Consider the following 18109-nt stretch of genomic DNA (forward strand, 5'->3'; position numbering starts at 1 on the left):
AGACATACCCTGGTCCTATTCCACCTATCCTAGGTACCTAAGATCACAACTTGGTTATTATCTCTTCTAAAATGGAGCCTTTATCTGATGGCTATACCCAACCTCATATCGACTGTCATTACAAGAATGCAAAATGGGATGACCTGTGAGATTTCTTTTCTTCTTTTCCTTGGTCGGATTACCGTTTCAAAACTTCTGATGTCAGCGTTTTCTCAGATTCTGTCAGTGAAATTATTCTTGTAGGAATGGAATTCTTTATCCCACACTCCACTTTAAAATCTCGTCCTTTATCTAAACCTTGGTTTTCCAATAAATGTGCTAAGGCTGTTCAAGAGAAGAACGTTGCATATCGTAATGGACTTGTTTCCAAATCTTCAGTTTCTTTTTCTGCCTACACCAAAGCTTGCAACAATTGTAAAGCAGTTATTAATTAGTCCAAACTAGATTTTGAACAGGCTAAGAGAAGAAAATTTGCTTCTTGCCCTAACGGTAGCCGAGCATTCTGGTCTCTTGCAAAAGCTATTGGCTGCAACTTTTGCCCATCTCTGCTCCCTCCTCTGTCAAAACCAGTTGGTTCTGTTGTCACTTTAGCCAAGGAGAAAGCTGACCTGCTAGCATCCCATTTTTCTTCTAACTCATGTAATGATCTTAGTAAAACACCTCCCACCATTCCCAACAGGCTCCATTCAATGCCTCCTTTGTCTTCCGTCAAAAGGGTGTCAGAAGGATTTTGACGAATCTTGATGCTAAGAAAGCTCCAGGTCCTGATGACATTTCTCCACTTGTTCTCAAAACCTATAGTCCTGAACTTACTCCTGTTCTTTGCCGCCTTTTTTCACTTTCTTATTCCAAAGGTGTTTATCCTTCTACTTGGAAATTTGCTCATATCCAGCCAGTTCCTAAAAGGGGTGACAGATTCCTCCCAGCCAATTATCGTCCCATTGCAATCACTTCTAGTCTTTCTAAAATAATGGAGAAATCAATTAACCACCAACTCTTAAAATACGTAGAAACCTTCCGTCTGATCAACGATCACCAGTATGGATTCCGTCAGTGCTGATCCGCTGGTGATATTCTGGCTTATGTTACCCATTTATGGACAAATTAAATGGAAAAGTTTGGTGAAACACAAGCAGTTGCTCTTGACATCTCAAAGGCTTCTGATCGTGTTTGGCATAAAGGTCTTCTAAACAAGCTTCCATCTTATGATTTGCCAACTATTTTTAGTAATTGGTTATCCAGTTTTCTCGCTGATCGCTCACTGAGGGTGAAGGTAGATGGCTCTCTGTCTTCTAACTTCTCCACTAATACCGGTGTCCCCCAAGGTTCAGTTCTTTCCCCCACTCTTTTCCTCTTGTATATTAATGACCTTCTATCCATAGTTTTGCCGATGATAGCACATTGCATTCCACTTCCCATTTTGAGAAACCTTGCCCTGCTCAATCAGCTTCAATTTCTCGAATATCCGCTGCCAATTCCTTAAATGCCAATCTCCAGGTAATTCTCCAGTGGGGCAAAGACAACTTACTTGATTTCAATCCTTCTAAATCTCGGTCTTGTCTTATATCTCACTAAAAGGATTCTTCTGCTCCTATGCATATCTTTGGTGACACTCTGATTTCTAGGCAAAATGATCTCTTTTGGAGATTGCGCTGACTTCTAATCTCTCTTCGCACAAGCACATTACAAATATTGCTTCCTCTGCATCTAAAAAACTTGGTTTTCTCTTTCACTCTTGGTGTTGCTTTTCTTTCAAACAGCTGTTCACACTGTACAAACCGCAAATCTGCCCTACCATGGAATATTGTTCCCACATCTGGGGTGGTGCCCTCCAAACCTCTCTCAGGCTTCTATATTCCATTCAGAAGAATGCAATTAGATTAATTAATGACTTCTCTCTAACAGTGCCTCTTCGCTCGCTGTCTCATAGATGTACTGTTTCTGCTGCATGCCTTTTCTACCGATACTTCCATGAGCACTGTCTTCTGAATTGGTTTCTATAATTCCCACTCTCTCTCTCTCTTTCAAAACAGTCCGAACACATGCCAGCACCAGCCAACATTCATTTACTGTCCAACTTTAAACTCACAGAACCAACTTTTCTTCTTCCTTGTTTGTTCATTCAACTGCCATTTTCTGGAACAGCCTTCCTTCATACATATTTCCTGAAAATTATAGTCTACAGAAGTTCAAGTGTAATGTCAATAAATATCTTCTTTCGTCTTCTCAACCTCCAACCCAAGCACAGAATCAGTTTTATAGGTTCTAATACCTCTCGTGGTTTGGGGTTTTCATAAAAAAAAAATATTGAAATGTATAAGCTACAACCTTAGAGATGAAAGATTTAAAGATAGCTTGGCTCTAGGATAATGGAATAAGGTATTCTAAGAAATTCTTTACCACACAGAATGCTGAAATTCCAATATAATCTAATTTTAATAGAATTAATGGTTTTACACACTACACTGGTATTGTAGGCACCAATCATGCTTCTCTCCTACAGTACCAGTGTAGTGTGTAAAAACATTAATTATAAGTATATATATATACTATATATAAGTATATATATATTTATCATCATCATCATCATTATCAGCCATTTTCAATCCACTGCAGGATGAAGGCCTCTCCAGCAACTTTCCAGTTCCTTCTGTTTTGAGCACTGGCCATCCATTTACTACTCAAAAACTCATGAATTTCATCTATCCATCTCCGCCTTTGTCTTCCAGGTTTTCTTCTAGCTCCTCTTGGGTACCATTCTGTTATTTTCTTAGTCCATCTGTCATCATGTCTTCGAGCTATGTGTCCTGCCCAAGACCATTTTAGTTCTTTAGTTTTGATAAGAATGTCCTTTACTTGAGTTTTCTGCCTAATCCATGTGTTTCTCCTCTTATCTAACAGTCTGATTCCAAATATAATTCGTTCCATTCTTTGCTGTGTAGTTCTCAGCTTCTCTTTCATTCTTTTCGTGAGTGCCCAAGTTTCACTTCCATAAGTCATGGTAGGGAGTATACATTGGTTCATTATTTTACGTTTCAGACAAACTGGGATATTGCTCTGTCACTATATTTCCTGAATGCTATCCATCCAAAATTTTTCTTCTCTTGACTTCCAGCCATTTATCATTATTACAGCTAATAACTTGTCCCAGATAAGTATATGACTCCACCTTTTCAATTACTGCTTCTTCAATCAATATGTCCCTTTCTGTGGCATACTTGTTCTTCATTACTTTTGTTTTAGCCATATTCATCTTTAGTCCAAAATCTTTACTAACTGTGCATAACTGATTAAGATTTTCCTCTAATTCTTTGGGATCGTGGCTTATGACCACAATGTCATCTGCAAATCGTAAATAGTTTAGGTACTCTCCGTTCACATTCACTCCTTCCTGCGACCAGTCTAATCTTCTGAAAGATTCCTCAAGGGCAGCAGTAAACAGCTTCAGAGATATGTGTCTCCTTGTTGAACTCCTTTCTCGATTTTAAATTTGCTACTGTCTTTGTCTAGTCTAATGAAGGAGGTAGCACTCTCATATATTTTCTTCAAAATCATAATATGTGGGGTATCTATGCCTTGTCTTTCCAGTGCCCGAAACATTGCCTTATGCTGTAGGGAGTCAAATGCCTTTTCATAATCCACAAATGCCAGGCATAATGGTGTTTTTTATTCATTTGCTTTCTCCATTAGCTGTGATATTACGTGAAGGTGATCCATAGTTGAGAATCCTGTCCTAAAGCCAGCTTGCTCTTTCGGTTGATTCTCATCAAGTATGTTATTAATGACCCTTGTGAAAAACTTGTAGATGTGGGATAACAAGCTAATTGGTCTATAATTTCCAATTTCTGATTTATCTCCTTTCTTATGCAGCAAAACTATGATTGCATTATTCCACTGCTTAGGCGTCACACCTTTTCTAATGTCCTTTGTGAAGAGTCTTGCCAGTTTTTGTGTTATATCTCTTCCTCCCAATTTTAAAAACTCCACAGTAACTTAATCTTCCCCCAGGACTTTCTGAATCTTCATTTTCTTCAATGCATGTTCTACCTCATCAGCAAGAATATCAGGTATGTCGTATGCGTTGCTACTCTGCAATCCATCTCCCCTACTGCTGGCATCATTCCCTTGCTCCTTGTATAATTCTCTATAGTAGTCTTCTGCTATTTGAATTATGCCTTCTCTGCTGTTTATAAGTACACCATCGCTATTCTTCAGTTTCAGTATCATTTGTCTTTCTGTATCACTGCTCATCGCTGCTGATTTAAATCCTTTGTTTTCCCTTAATGCTTGTTCTACTTTTCTTGTGTTAAATCTTCTTATGTCCTCTCTGAGTCTCTAATGGCTTTGCATAACTCAGTATACTCAATTTTTTCCTTGTTAGTATTTATCTTGCTCTTCATTTTTCGCCTTCGGTTCATCATATCAAGTGTTTCTTGACTAATTTTTTCTTCTTTGGATTTTTTTTTCCCTATAGGTTTCTTGGGCTTTATCACTTTCAGAAATTTGTAATATTACTCATCGATATATCTTGGTCCTGAGCAGTCTGCAGAAGCTCAAACCTGTTCTTAAGTTCCAGTAAATACTGCTTTTTCTCCTCTTCTGTTATCTCAAAGACCTTTGTATTATTTACTCAAGTCAGTTTTTCCTTTCCTACATATATATCAAGTGTGCATCTTACCATTCTGTGATCACTTCCAACGTTTACCTTATTCAGGACAGTAACATCATTCACAATATATCTTCTGTTAGTGAGGATGAAGTCGAATTCATTAGTTGTTAATCCATTTGGACTCTTCCATGTCCACTTTCTGTTCACCCTTTTCTTGAAAAAAGTGTACTGGCAATCCTTGAGATTCTGCAAATTCCACAAGTATTTCGCCTCTTTCATTTCTTTCACCAATTCCAAAATTTCCTATAGTTCTCCTTTCTGCATTGTTTTGTCTTTTTCCAACCTTAGCATTGAAGTACCCAATAATAATAGTGTAGTGGGTTTTCTGCTCATCTAGAAGACTCTCAATTTCAGTGTACATTTCTTCAACCTCTTCATCATCATGGCTCGATGTTGGTGCCTAAATCATTATAACCTGTAGCTTATACCTCTTAGAAATCTTGAGTATTAGTCTTGGCACCCTTGGTGATGTACTTTTGAATTCTAAAATCTTGTTTTTTAAATCTTTATGGACCAGAAACCCAACTCCACCTTCACTCCTTTCACTGTTTTCATTCATGTACAGCAGATTTCCACTTGATAAACTTATAAGTGATTCATATACTTATACATATACTTTTAATTAATGTTTTTACACACTACACTGGTACAATAGGAGAGAAGCATGATTGGTGTCTCACCAATTAAACTAATTAGCATTTTAGCATTAGTTGAGGCATAAGATGCAAGAAAGCAAGCTTATACAGCATCAGCCAAAAAAAAAACTTCCCTTTTTATCCATCCAGTCACTCCAAATGTTTGTCTAGTTCAGCTTTAAATTTATTTAAGCTATCAACTTCCACAATAACAAATGGAAGTCTCTGCAAAAATGCCTCTGAGGTTGGGAAAGTTCATATTCAAAATATTACATTAATACACCAACCGTTGAGTTAAAATAATTTAATACTGTATATATACAAACAATACAGAGGATACTGTAACATAATCTATTTACAATAACTGATAGAGAATAAAGCCTAAATACAAAATAAAATATATAAAATTAAAAGCATTAAAACTGTTAAAACGATACAATTGTAGTTTTCGGGGGCGTCCACCTCCTTTCTCATCAAGAAATAATACTTGCATAGCACATCCTTAAGTATCAGTTTCACGACACACGTGGTTGATCAGGCGCATGAACAAAAGCTTCTACACGTGCCCTAGAGCCGGAAGCAGCTCGGGAATGTGGTAAACAGAAACGCTCATCTTTTGAGAGGACTATAGCCTCAAAAAGGGCGTGAAGCCGCACACACCCTATCCTTATTCATAGTATTGTTATCGGATGAGCAAATCCACAAGCTCTCGAGCCACTTGTGGTCCCAGAACCTATGCGCCCAATCAAGGATGACAGCATTTTCTGGGGAGACCTGGTGCTGTCTTTCCCAGAAATGTTCGGCAACAGTGGACTTACCAAACTCTGCGGTCTGTATGGCACTCGTGTGTTCCCCCAGACGATCCTTAAGCCACCGCCCTGTTTCCCCCACATTACATTCTGCACAATCCGGGCAATTAATCTCATATATAACCCCACTACTGGAGTCCCTTGATATGGGGTCCTTAACTTGCGACACTACTGTGTGCAACCTCTGACCTGGAAGTTGTACACAGTGTGCTTGATAATCCCAAAATACTCTTGCAATGCGTTCTGTAAGGCCCAGATAGTAGGGAATGTAAGCTGTGGTAACCGGAACAGCCAATCCTCTATGGATAGACTCCACTCCTCTACTATATTTATCCATGATCCTCTGGGGGGTAACCACATTTCATGAGGTCCGATGCAGTACGTGAAATTTCTTTCTCTTTCTCCTCAGAGGTACTACAGTGGATTCCAATTCTATCAAATAGTGCCTTAGCGACGCTATTCTTATGTTGCCTAGTCTGCGCCAACCTGTAGTGGGTATACTGGCTTGCACACAGTAGTGTCGCAAGTTAAGGACCCCATATCAAGGGACTCCAGTAGTGGGGTTATATGAGATTAATTGCCCGGATTGTGCAGAATGTTATGTGGGGGAAACAGGGCGGTGGCTTAAGGATCGTCTGGGGGAACACACGAGTGCCATACAGACCGCAGAGTTTGGTAAGTCCACTGTTGCCGAACATTTCTGGGAAAGACAGCACCAGGTCTCCCCAGAAAATGCTGTCATCCTTGATCGAGCGCATAGGTTCTGGGACCGCAAGTGGCTTGAGAGCTTGTGGATTTGCTCATCCGATAACAATACTATGAATAGGGATGGGGTGTGCGGCTTCACGCCCTTTTTGAGGCTATAGTCCTCTCAAAAGATGAGCGTTTCTGTTTACCACATTCCCGAGCTGCTTCCGGCTCTAGGGCACGTGTAGAAGCTTTTGTTCATGCGCCTGATCAACCACGTGTGCCGTGAACCTGATACTTAAGGATGTGCTACGCAAGTATTATTTCTTGTTGAGAAAGGAGGTGGACGGCCCCAAAAGCTACAATTGTATAGTTTTAACAGTTTTAACGCTTTTAATTTTATATATTTTATTGTATTTTAAAAATTTAGTATTTTATTTTGTTTTTAGGCTTTATTCTCTATCAGTTATTGTAAATAGATTATGTTACAGTATCCTCTGTATTGTTTGTATATATACAGTATTAAATTATTTTAACTCAACGGTTGGTGTATTAATGTAATATTTTGAATAAATGGAAGTCTGTTCCAGCAATCGCTGACTAAAGGCAAACTTCTGCACATCTATTCTACAACTGTCTTTCCTCAATTTGAATTTATAACCCCTCAGGTGCAGAATCTGAACTGTTGTTGTTGTTGTTGTTTGGTTTTTAGGAGCATTAGCAACTAAGGCCATATTGCTCCGGGGATATGCTGTGTTCATTCCCTGACCTTTCCGCATTCTCCATATTTGGCAGTCACAGGCTCGAACCCCGTTCTAATCAAGAAGTGTGTGCTACGCACTCCTGCTCCTACCCACGTGGCTACAGAGGCGCCGCGTAATCTGAGCAAGCAGAAGTATCCCATCAGCAATTGAGCCTGCTGAAACCACTCAAGGCCTTATACACCTCAATCAGATTACCTCGCAGGTGCCTAGTCTTGGAATTTCTTTCCATGCTAGTGCTATATTGTGAATACATCTTTCATGTTAATGAATTTAATGATTTCACAAGATAAAATTATATTAAACTCAAAAACTTTTGCGAATTTCATCTCTTTAGACATTTTTGAACCCTTATCCATAACCTGGATCAAGGATGTTACATTCTGTGTTAAAAACCAGGGCTGTGGAGCTGGAAGAAAATTTTGCAGCTCCATCTCTGGTTCAGACTCCTTTAATTTATCAAATGTTTAGCTCCAAGCTCTGGCTCTTTTAATTTATCAAAATCCTAATTTAACAGTTTTGAACTGTTAAAGTGAGCAATGAAACTGTTGGAAACACTGTTGGAATTGTCTTTATATTATAGGCTAAAAACACACAGTTAATTTGACCTTTAGTTTAATGAACAAAAGGAACAAAAATGAATTATGATTTGAAAACAACTTACTGCATTATAGAAAAAAACATTGATTTATATTTACCATATTAAAACATGCAAATTAACTTCAATTCCTTTAAAAATTGAATTTTCAAATTTTTAATTATGTGTAGCAGTTTGTTCTTAAGAACAAGATTGCCTCAAGCAAGTCCTCTTTCATCGATACTCTCAAATCTGATTTACTGATTTTTAGGACTAAAAATAAATGCTCTACACTGGCTTTGACAATGCAAACACCAGTTGTGTAACATCTCATATGATTTTAGGGTACTTGAATATTGCATCTTTTATTGACATCTTGGATTGATGATCAATTTTTTTCAACTTCAGTGAGGGACGTTAATACTTCAATTTGAATTTAGTCAATATACTAAAATAGGAGTAACATGTGGTACCTTTTTCTAATTTCAGTTGACTACTGTTTGTCAATAATCTATTCAAAATCAAACTCTTCTTCATAATTAGTATTATGAAGAAGAGTTTTAAAGAATTAGATGTGATGATGGTGGTGGATTGCTTTGTTTTTCATCTCCTGGGGATGGGCATTCTTGAGGGTTTCTTATTCTGGGTGCTATATCACATAAAGCGTCCTTTGCTTTGCTCTGCTGTCCATCTGTTAATAAACATCTGTACTTGGGATCAACATAAATGGCAGATAACATTACATCATTTCCCAATAAAGTTTTTTCCCTTACTTCCATGGAAGTCATGATACCTTCAGCTATGGAACAGGATGGTTCTAAATTATTGTTGGGGTTTCCGTGGCCTATAATTTTCTAACCGGAAACAACAAAATAAAACTCCTTGACTCAATTGACTTAATTGTAATATTGCTATTGACTTAATTGTTATATTAAATTATTTTCTATAAGTAGCTTATACACCTAGTCAAGATCCTTGGTTTATTCTGAATTTAGATAGCGAGATTTTGGAAGCTAATTAACACTTAGTGTCCGTCGATATACCGTTCGTAACTTGCCAGCCAATGTTATAAAATATAACATTACATCTCGTACTAGACAGAATTAGCTTAGTATAGTATATAGTATTATTGATTAATCAGTAAAATTTATTAAACTTGTTTAACTTCATTATCAATTAAACTGTACTTTTTTAACTAAATAACGATTTAGATTTTACAAACGTAACATTATTATTTAATACATGACTTGATACGGAAGTTACATAATACTCAATACTGAAAAAAAAACAATATATATATATAGGGTTATAATTTTGCACTGAATTTGAATTTTATTGAAATTAAATCTAAATCATGACTCAGACCAGAGCAGCAAAGCAAAAGGCTCAAGCTAATGGGAGTGCTGTGGCACAGGGGAGAACTGACAGGGCAGTTGCCCTCTGAATCATATCCTTTTAAAATGCACTGCTTCCTTGATGTTCGTGGAGCAATCAGGTATGGGAAATAACATTGCCAAGGGGAATCTTTGTGTTTACGCAATGTAAGGAGTGTGAAGAAATCAGGTGACGACCCAGCATTTTTATGGGCCTATATGAAAGCTTGAAGAACAGGGTGGATGCTCCTGAAGGATCTAAATTGAGGGGCCATCAAGCTCTCAGCTGCCCACATCAACGCCAGAGCTTGCATTTGAACATCATGCAACACAGCGGCAACCCCCAAGGCAGCATGCACTGGTCCCACAGGATCTAGTAGTTGTCAGTGACTCTATTGTCAGGCAAATGGGGAACATATTGTGTAAAAAGGATAGGTGGAACAGGAACAAGGTATGTCTGCCAAAGGAAAAGCTTGATGACGTTGTAGAGCAGACATTTTTAAGGGCACAAAAGGTGATATTGTTGTACACGTTGGCATTAACGATATTAAGAGTAGAAGAACAGCAGAATTACTAAACAAGTGCAGGTCACCGTTGAAAAAAAGCCATGAATTCGGGTTGAATTTGAAAGTGTCTGCAATTCTGCCCAGACACGATAGAAGGGAGTATATGATGAGAGCCTTGTCAATCAATTCGGCCCTGGAGAGATTGCGCAAGCCTAAAGGGGTAGAATTTTTCTCAGCCTGTTCTATGCTTGTTAACAAGAGAAACTGCTTCTACAGGGATGAGATACACTTAAATAGAAAGGGTGCAAGAATATTTGCTGATGCTATTGAGCCAGAGTTCAGTGGGTCAGAAAACTGATAGCTTGGGAGGGATACACAGACTAACAGATTAACAGTAGCCGCTGGCAATGGTGAAAGTGATTCTTGCATTGCTACTCTTAGAATGAGCAGCAGCCTGGAAAACCTGATGCAGGGGATTTCAGAGACTGCTGGGAGTCATTGCGGTATAAGTAAAAGCATGGGTTGTGTTAGGGTAGCTAAGAATAGGAACACGTGCATGTATACATGCATGTACACCAATGCTAGGAGTTTAGTAAATAAATTTGATGATTTTGAGATGTTGGACAAAACATCAAAGGCTGATATTGTTGGTATATTATGTGGTGTCACACAGATATAAGGAATGCAAAACTGCAATTTGGGGAGTAAAATGTGTACAGAAAGGATAGACAGGATAGGAAAGGAGGAGAGGTTATGCTATTAGTTAAGATACACATAAAATCCAAGGAAGTGAAGCCAGTCAACATCGCTGGACAGTGCAGTGACGAGTCAGTTTGGTATGACATTGGGAGATCAAAATTGAGAGTAGGAGTGGGTTATAGGCCGAATGACTGTAATGAGTATAATAAGAAATTGTACAGGGAAATAGAGTGGACAAGTAAATCAGAGAATCTTATAATGGGGGATTTAAATTTCCTGGATATTGACTGGAATTTGTGGGTTGGTCACTCACACACTAGCAAGGCTTTTGTGGATTTATTGGATGATTGTTTTCTACATCAGCATGTTCGGGAGGCAACTAGAGGAAGTAATACTCTTCCTCTGATTATCAGTAGTGATTCTTCATGCATTAAGAATCTGCAGATAAAGGAACCACTAGAGGCAGTGATCACAGTTTGCTGAAGTGGGATTTACTCAAAGAGATAACTACCATCAGGGATAAAGGGAAGGGTTTTTGCTTTCATAAAGGCGATTACGGTGGTCTGAGATCGTATTTAAATTCTATACAGTGGGACCAACTGATGATGTAACAAACAGCAAATTCAAATAATTAATCTTTGAAGCTACTAGGCTTTACATACCAACTAAGAAATATTGTTCAAGGTTTAGGCCTAAATGGATGTCAGATGAACTAATGAGACGTGGCAGAGAAAATATATGCATGAGATACATATAAATTAATGGCTGACATGGAAGCCTATGATTGATATAAGCTGGTATATGACGAAGTCACAAAGGAGGTTAGGCAGGCAAAAGTAGATTACGAGAAATCTTTGACAAAGGATGCAAAGAAAAACACCAAAATTCTTTACCTTAGTATACTCTAGAAGAGAGGGGATTAATCAGATTGATCCACTGGATATTAATGGTTCACCTGTTGATGATCCTGCTGAGGTGGCTAAAAAACTAAATGAGTATTTTGCATCTACATTCACACATGAGGAGTTATTCAGCGAGGGGAATGTCAGAGGTGTATTTAACTCTGGCAGTAATATAGATAATCTTGTAATAACTGAGAGTAAAGTGGAGCAGAAATTGTTGAAGATAAACACAAGAAAGGCACCCGGGGTGGATGGGATCTATCCAGTTATATTAAAGGAGGCAGCAAAGGAAGTAAACAAACCATTAGTCATAATTATGAGAGCTTCCTTGGACTCAGGGGAGGTACCCATAGACTGGAAATGTGCAAATGTGACCCCAATTCACAAAGGAGGATCAAAGGCTGACACAAGTAATTATAGACCTGTGAGCTTAACTTCTGTTCCAGGAAAATTAATGGAGGCACTGGTTAATGAAGCACTGCAGGATCATCTAGACAAGACTTCAGTTATAGCACGGACAAAGCACTTCCCCTTAAAAAACCCATTTTGTTAAGGGGAAGTCTTGTCTGACCAATTTGATTGGATGCTATGATGTGGTCACAAAGGAACTGGATGCAGGGAATAACTTTGATCTCATATATTTGGATCTTAGAAAGGCTTTTGATACTGTTGCACATGGAAGACTGCTGCACAAAAATTGGAGTAGTGCGGCATTGGTGGCAAATTGCTGCTACAGATAAAGGGATGGTGGAGTGGGAGAAGACAGAGAGTGGTAATCAATGGACACTGCTCTTCGTGGACTAATGTTATTAGTGGAGTCCCTCAGGGTTCAGTGTTGGGTCCATTGTTGTTTTCTGTATTTATAAATGATACTGATGATGGTATATCAGGCTTGATGTCCAAGTTTGCAGACGATACAAAGGTTGGAAGATTTGTTAATGACACTATGCTGCTGCTGCAGCAGTATCTAGAAAAGTTGAGCAGATGGGCTGAGAAATGTTAAATGAAGTTTAACATTGAAAAATGTAAAGTACTACATATGGGAAGCAGTAACCCCAGAGTAACGTATCAACTCTGTGGTACTACACTGACAGTGGTAGAGAATGAAAAGCAACTGGGGTTAATTGTGCAGGCAGATATGAAGTTTTCTGAGCAGTGCAGACGTTCTGCAAGAGCCATTCATGGTGTCTTGTCAATGATATACAGGAATTTTTCTAGCAGGGATAAGGAAGTGATTATCCCCTTGTATAAGGCAAAGGTGACCACACCTTGAGTACTGTATACAGGTCTGGAGGCCTCATTTTAAGGATGTAGAGTTGTTGTAATGAGTAAAGAGAAGGGCAACAAGATTAGCGAAATGAACAAAGGGTTGCTCTTACGAAGAAAGGCTTAAGTTTTGCAGATTACACTGATTGGAGACTAGGCACCTGCGAGGTGATCTGATTGAGGTGTATGGTTTGAGACTTGAATGGTTTGAGCGTGCTCAATGCTGATGGGATTCTTCCTCTTGCTCAGAATAATCAGCTGAGAGTGCATAAATTCAAATTGACGAAAGATAGTTGTAGGATAGATGTGCGGAAATTTGCCTTTAGCCAGCGGGTACTTGATTGGTGGAACAGACTTCCATCTTTTGTTGTGGAAATTGATAGCCTAAATAAATTTAAGGCTGAGCTGGATAGGTATTTAGAACAAATGTAGGGGTGAAAACGGAGCTTTTTTTTTTTTTGGCTGATGCTGCATAAGCTTGCTTTCTTGCAGCATCGTGTGCCTCTACTAATGCTAACTCCATAAGACAGAGGTAAATTCTTCGATATTGAAATTTTCAATGTGGTGTGCATGGTAGTATCAGTAATAGCTACATCAGCTTTTCCAGTAGAAGTATAAGTTATATAAGCATTACAAAAATTATCGGTGCTAGTAAAATGATTATAAAAGTCCATCAGTAATCGAATCACGAAAGTCTTGCCACAGCCAGCAGGGCCGGTAAACAATATTTGGATAGGTTGACGATTAGGTCGAAGTAAAGTTTAAAAAACTGTCTGAGACCACTGTAGTCACCTTTACGAAAACAAAAACCCTTCCCTATAACTTCATGGTAGTTACATCCTTAAGTAAATACCACATCAGTACACTGTGATCACTGTCACGTAGTGGTTCCTTTATCTGTAAATTCTGAATGAGTGAATAATCATTGCTGATAATCAGGTCAAGAATATTACTCCCTCTGGTTGCCCCTCAAATATGTTGCTGTAGAAAACAATTCTCCAATAAATACACAAAAGTCTTGCTAGCGTGCGAGTGACCACTCCACAAGTTCCAGTCAATATCTGGAGTTATGACCAATGCTTGGACCACAACCTGGCAGGATGATTCCAGCTGTGGCAATCTGTGGAACAGATCATGACTGTGATTAATACTGATTTTCCCTTTCTGATTTGTAAGGGGTGTAGCTTTGAAATTTAGCCATAATGAGAAATGTCTTGCACTGGCTATGGCTGCAACTACCAGTTTACATATCAATTAGGCAACTGTAATAAGCAATTAATAAGATAGAAAAATTATTTTCAGTAATAAACATTATGCTGAACAAAATCTTCACCAAATAATTGAAAAAAAAAAAAAAAGGGGGGGGGGTTCTCCTAAAATACTCAATCTTGAACATTTTAAAATGATTACCTTTTCAGCTAATGTTTCCAATAATGCCGTATTAAGTTTTCCTGAATCATCATCTGAAAATTAAATTTTACAATTATAACTAATGTTTCATGGAAAAAGGCAAAATCAAACATATTACAATAACACATTCAGCCCACATAATAAATTATAATGTAGATTGAATACAAATAGACTCCTCACTATCTAGATTAATCATGGTGGTAGGGTGGGGTTTTAGATAATCAAGAAAACATAATAAAATTATTTTAACTCACATTTTCATTTTTTTTTTTTTGATAAAACATTCATACACTCACTGACCACTTTATTAGGTATTATTATCTTATACCATAAGTCCCTGACTTACGTAAGCCCGAGTTATGTAAATTCAGACTTACGTAATTCTTTTTTCACTCAAATTTTTTTTTTTTTTTTTTTTAAGGATTGTAAAATTTAAAACAGTAAATAAAAAAAAGCAAGCAATAATGATAAACATGGCTTGCACAAATCGCACAAGTGAGATACGGAGTAGCCAGCTTAAAAAATAGGAATGAAGAGAAGATTCTGAAAATTTATTTATGTTTTCTTTTTTATATGACAAGATTTCAGCGAAGGGGTTGATTGATTTGGTAGTTATTGGCGCATCGGCTTCTGTGGCCATATTGCACCTCCCAAGGTTTTTGCAGTACTTTGATCCAAGCCCGAGGCGGGAATCGAACCCGCGACCTTTGGGTTGCCGGGTAGGTACTTTACCCACTCGGCTAGCCCGGTCGGCTTCAGCGAAGGGGATACAAATTTCACCATAATAACGTAAAAACCCAAAGAATTCCAGCTATCGGTATTATTGCAATAAGATTGAGTTTACTACCCTTTTATAATGAATTGCACTAACAGAAAGGCCCAATAAACTGGAAACTGCAAATTGTCTTTACTGTTTTATGATAGTGACCTCCACAAAAATTGTTTTAGTAAAATGTGAGCATGTGAGCTCGCGTGAAGTGATAATAGTGTGTTTCCGCCTTAAGCCTGTGAAGTTCTTTAGAGAAAATTTCATTTTGAATATTACCGTGGTGCCGACTAAGAGAATAAGTGACAGCGGTACTAGTAAATCTACCAAGAAAAGGAAAGCAATCGATTTGGATCAAAATATTAAAACAATAAAGATGTATGAAAATGGTCAAACATTAACATTTTGACAGTGTCAACATTGAACACAATAATAAAGAACAAAGACAGAATACTAGAAGCGGTGAAGGGCCAGCACCAACGAAGTCAACTATAATAACCAAGGCTACAAAATAAATATCAGTTTTTCCAGTACAATAACATGTGTTTTCTCTCCTCTTTTTTTTTTTTCCCTATGTGCCACTCTGGCTACTTCACCGCTGTCCGCAGATAAAGTTTTTAAATGAACTACTGTAATTAAAAATATATAAATATTTTTCTATATATATAACTATTTAATTAAAAAATATATAACTATTTTTCTGGGGATATTATGTGGTTTTTGTAATTTGGCATATCAGGGATATAATAGAAATATTTTACTAGTCATTCCCGAGTTATATAAAACTTGACTTTAACATTAGCATTAGTAGAGACATTTGATGCAAGAAAGCAAGCTTATACAGCATCAGACAAAAAAAAAAGAAAAAGAAAAAGAAAATAAATAAATAAAAAATAACCATTTCCACTTCACCCCTCTGTTCGTTCGAAATACCTATACAGCTGAGCCTTAAACTTATTTAGGCTATCAACTTCCACAACAAGGGATGGAAATCTGTTCCACAAGCCAACCACCCACTGGCTAAAGGCAAATTTCCGCATGTCTATCCTACATCTGCCTTTCCTCAATTTGAATTTATGCCCTCTCAAGTGATTATTCTGAGTAAGAGGAAGAATCCCATCAGCATTGAGCATGATCAAACCATTCAAGGCTTTATACACCTCTATCAGATCACCTCGCTGGTGCCTAGTCTCCAGACACTGTAATTTGCAAAACTTAAGCCTTTCTTCGTAAGAGCACCCCTTTGTCCAATTCACTAATCTTGTTGCCCATCTCTGTACTCGTTCCAGCAGCTCTACATCCTTCTTGAAATGAGGCCTCCAGACCTGTATACACTACTCAAGGTGTGGCCTGACCATTTCCTTATACAAGGGAATAATCACATACTTATCCCTGCTAGAAATATTCGTATATATCATTGACAATACACAATGAGCTACTCTTGCAGCCCATCTGCACTGCTCAGAGAACTTCATATCTGCCTGCACAACCACCCCCAGGCCCCTTTCATTCTCTACCACTGTCAGTGTAGTACCACAGAGTTGATACGTTGCTCTGGGGTTGCTGTTTCCCATATGTAGTACTTTACATTTGTCAATGTTAAACTTCATTTGCCACCTCTCAGCCCATCTGCTCAACCTTTCCAGATCCTGTTGCAGCAGCATAGTGTCAATAGTGTCCTTGACAACCCTGCCAACCTTCGTATCGTCTGCAAACTTGGACATTAAGCTTGATATACCATCATCATCAATATCATTTATAAATACAGAAAACAACAATGGACCCAATACTGAACCCTGAGGGACTCCACTAATAACATTAATCCATAATGAGCAGTGTCCATTGATTACCACTCTCTGTCTTCTCCCCCTCAACCACCCCTTTATCCATAGCAGCAATTTGCTGCTTTATCCAATGCCACACTTTATCCAATGCCACCCCTTTATCCAATGCCACACTGCTCCAATTTGTGCAGCAGTCTTCCATGTGCAACAGTATCAAAAGCCTTTCTAAGATCCAAGTATATAATATCAAAGTTATTCCCTGCATCCAGTTCTTTTGTGACTGCATCATAGTATCCAATCAAATTGGTGAGGCAAGACTTCCCCTTAACAAAACCATGCTGTGTCCGAGGTATAACTGAAGCCTTGTCTAGATGATCTTGCAGTGCTTCTTTAACCAGTGCCTCCATTAATTTTCCGGGAATAGAAGTTAAACTCACATGTCTATAATTACTTGTGTCAGCCTTTGATCCTCCTTTGTGAATTGGGGTAACATTTGCACATCTCCAGTCCATGGGTACCTCCCCTGAGTCCAAGGAAGCTCTCATAATTATGGCTAAGTGTTTGCTTACTTCCTTTGCTGCCTCCTTTAATATAACTGGATAGATCCCATCCACCCCAGGTGCCTTTCTTGTATTTATCTTCAACAATTTCTCCTCAACTTTACTCTCAGTTATTACAAGATTCTCTAGCTTACTGCCAGAGTTGAATACACCTCTGGCATTCCCCTCGCTGAATAACTCCTCATGTATGAATGTCGATGCAAAATATTCATTTAGTTTGTTAGCTACCTGAGGAGGATCATCAACAGTTGACCCATCGATATCAAGTGGACCAATCTGATTCATGCCCTTCCTTCTAGAGTTTACATAAGTAAAGAACTTTTGCTGTTTTTCTTTGCATCCCTTACCAAAGATTTCTCGTAATCTGTCTTCGCCTGCCTAGCCTCCTTTATAACTTGGTTACAGATCAACTTGTAACTATCATAAGCTTCTGTGTCACGTGTTAATTTGTATGTATCCCATGCATTTTTCTTCTCTGCATATTTCTTAGTTGATATGTAAAGCCTAGTAGCTTTGAAGATAAGTTCTTTGAATGCTTCCCATTTTGAATTTGCTGTTCGTAACATCATCAGTTGGTCCCACTGTATAGAATTTAAATACTGTCTCAGTCCATCGTAGTCGCCTTTGCGAAAGCAATAACCCTTCCCTTTACCCCTAATGGTAGTTACCTCTTTGAGTAAATCCCACTTCAACAGACTGTGATCA

General features: G+C 38.2%; 1 protein-coding gene across 3 annotated transcripts in view; it reads right to left on the reverse strand.

Moving 5' to 3' along the window:
* Positions 1-18109, reverse strand: part of LOC150077402 (liprin-beta-1-like) — a 400264-nt gene that overhangs the window by 226931 nt on the left and 155224 nt on the right. For all 3 annotated transcript variants that reach the window (XM_090386092.1, XM_090386090.1, XM_090386091.1), the window contains exon 6: positions 14295-14347. In XM_090386092.1, the coding sequence (XP_090242218.1) occupies positions 14295-14347 (53 nt within the window). The remainder of the gene's footprint in view (positions 1-14294; positions 14348-18109) is intronic.

Source organism: Mastigoproctus giganteus, chromosome 12 (assembly GCF_048544385.1).
Source record: "Mastigoproctus giganteus isolate SK-2022 chromosome 12, ASM4854438v1, whole genome shotgun sequence".
Classification (NCBI taxonomy): Eukaryota; Metazoa; Arthropoda; class Arachnida; order Uropygi; family Thelyphonidae; genus Mastigoproctus; species Mastigoproctus giganteus.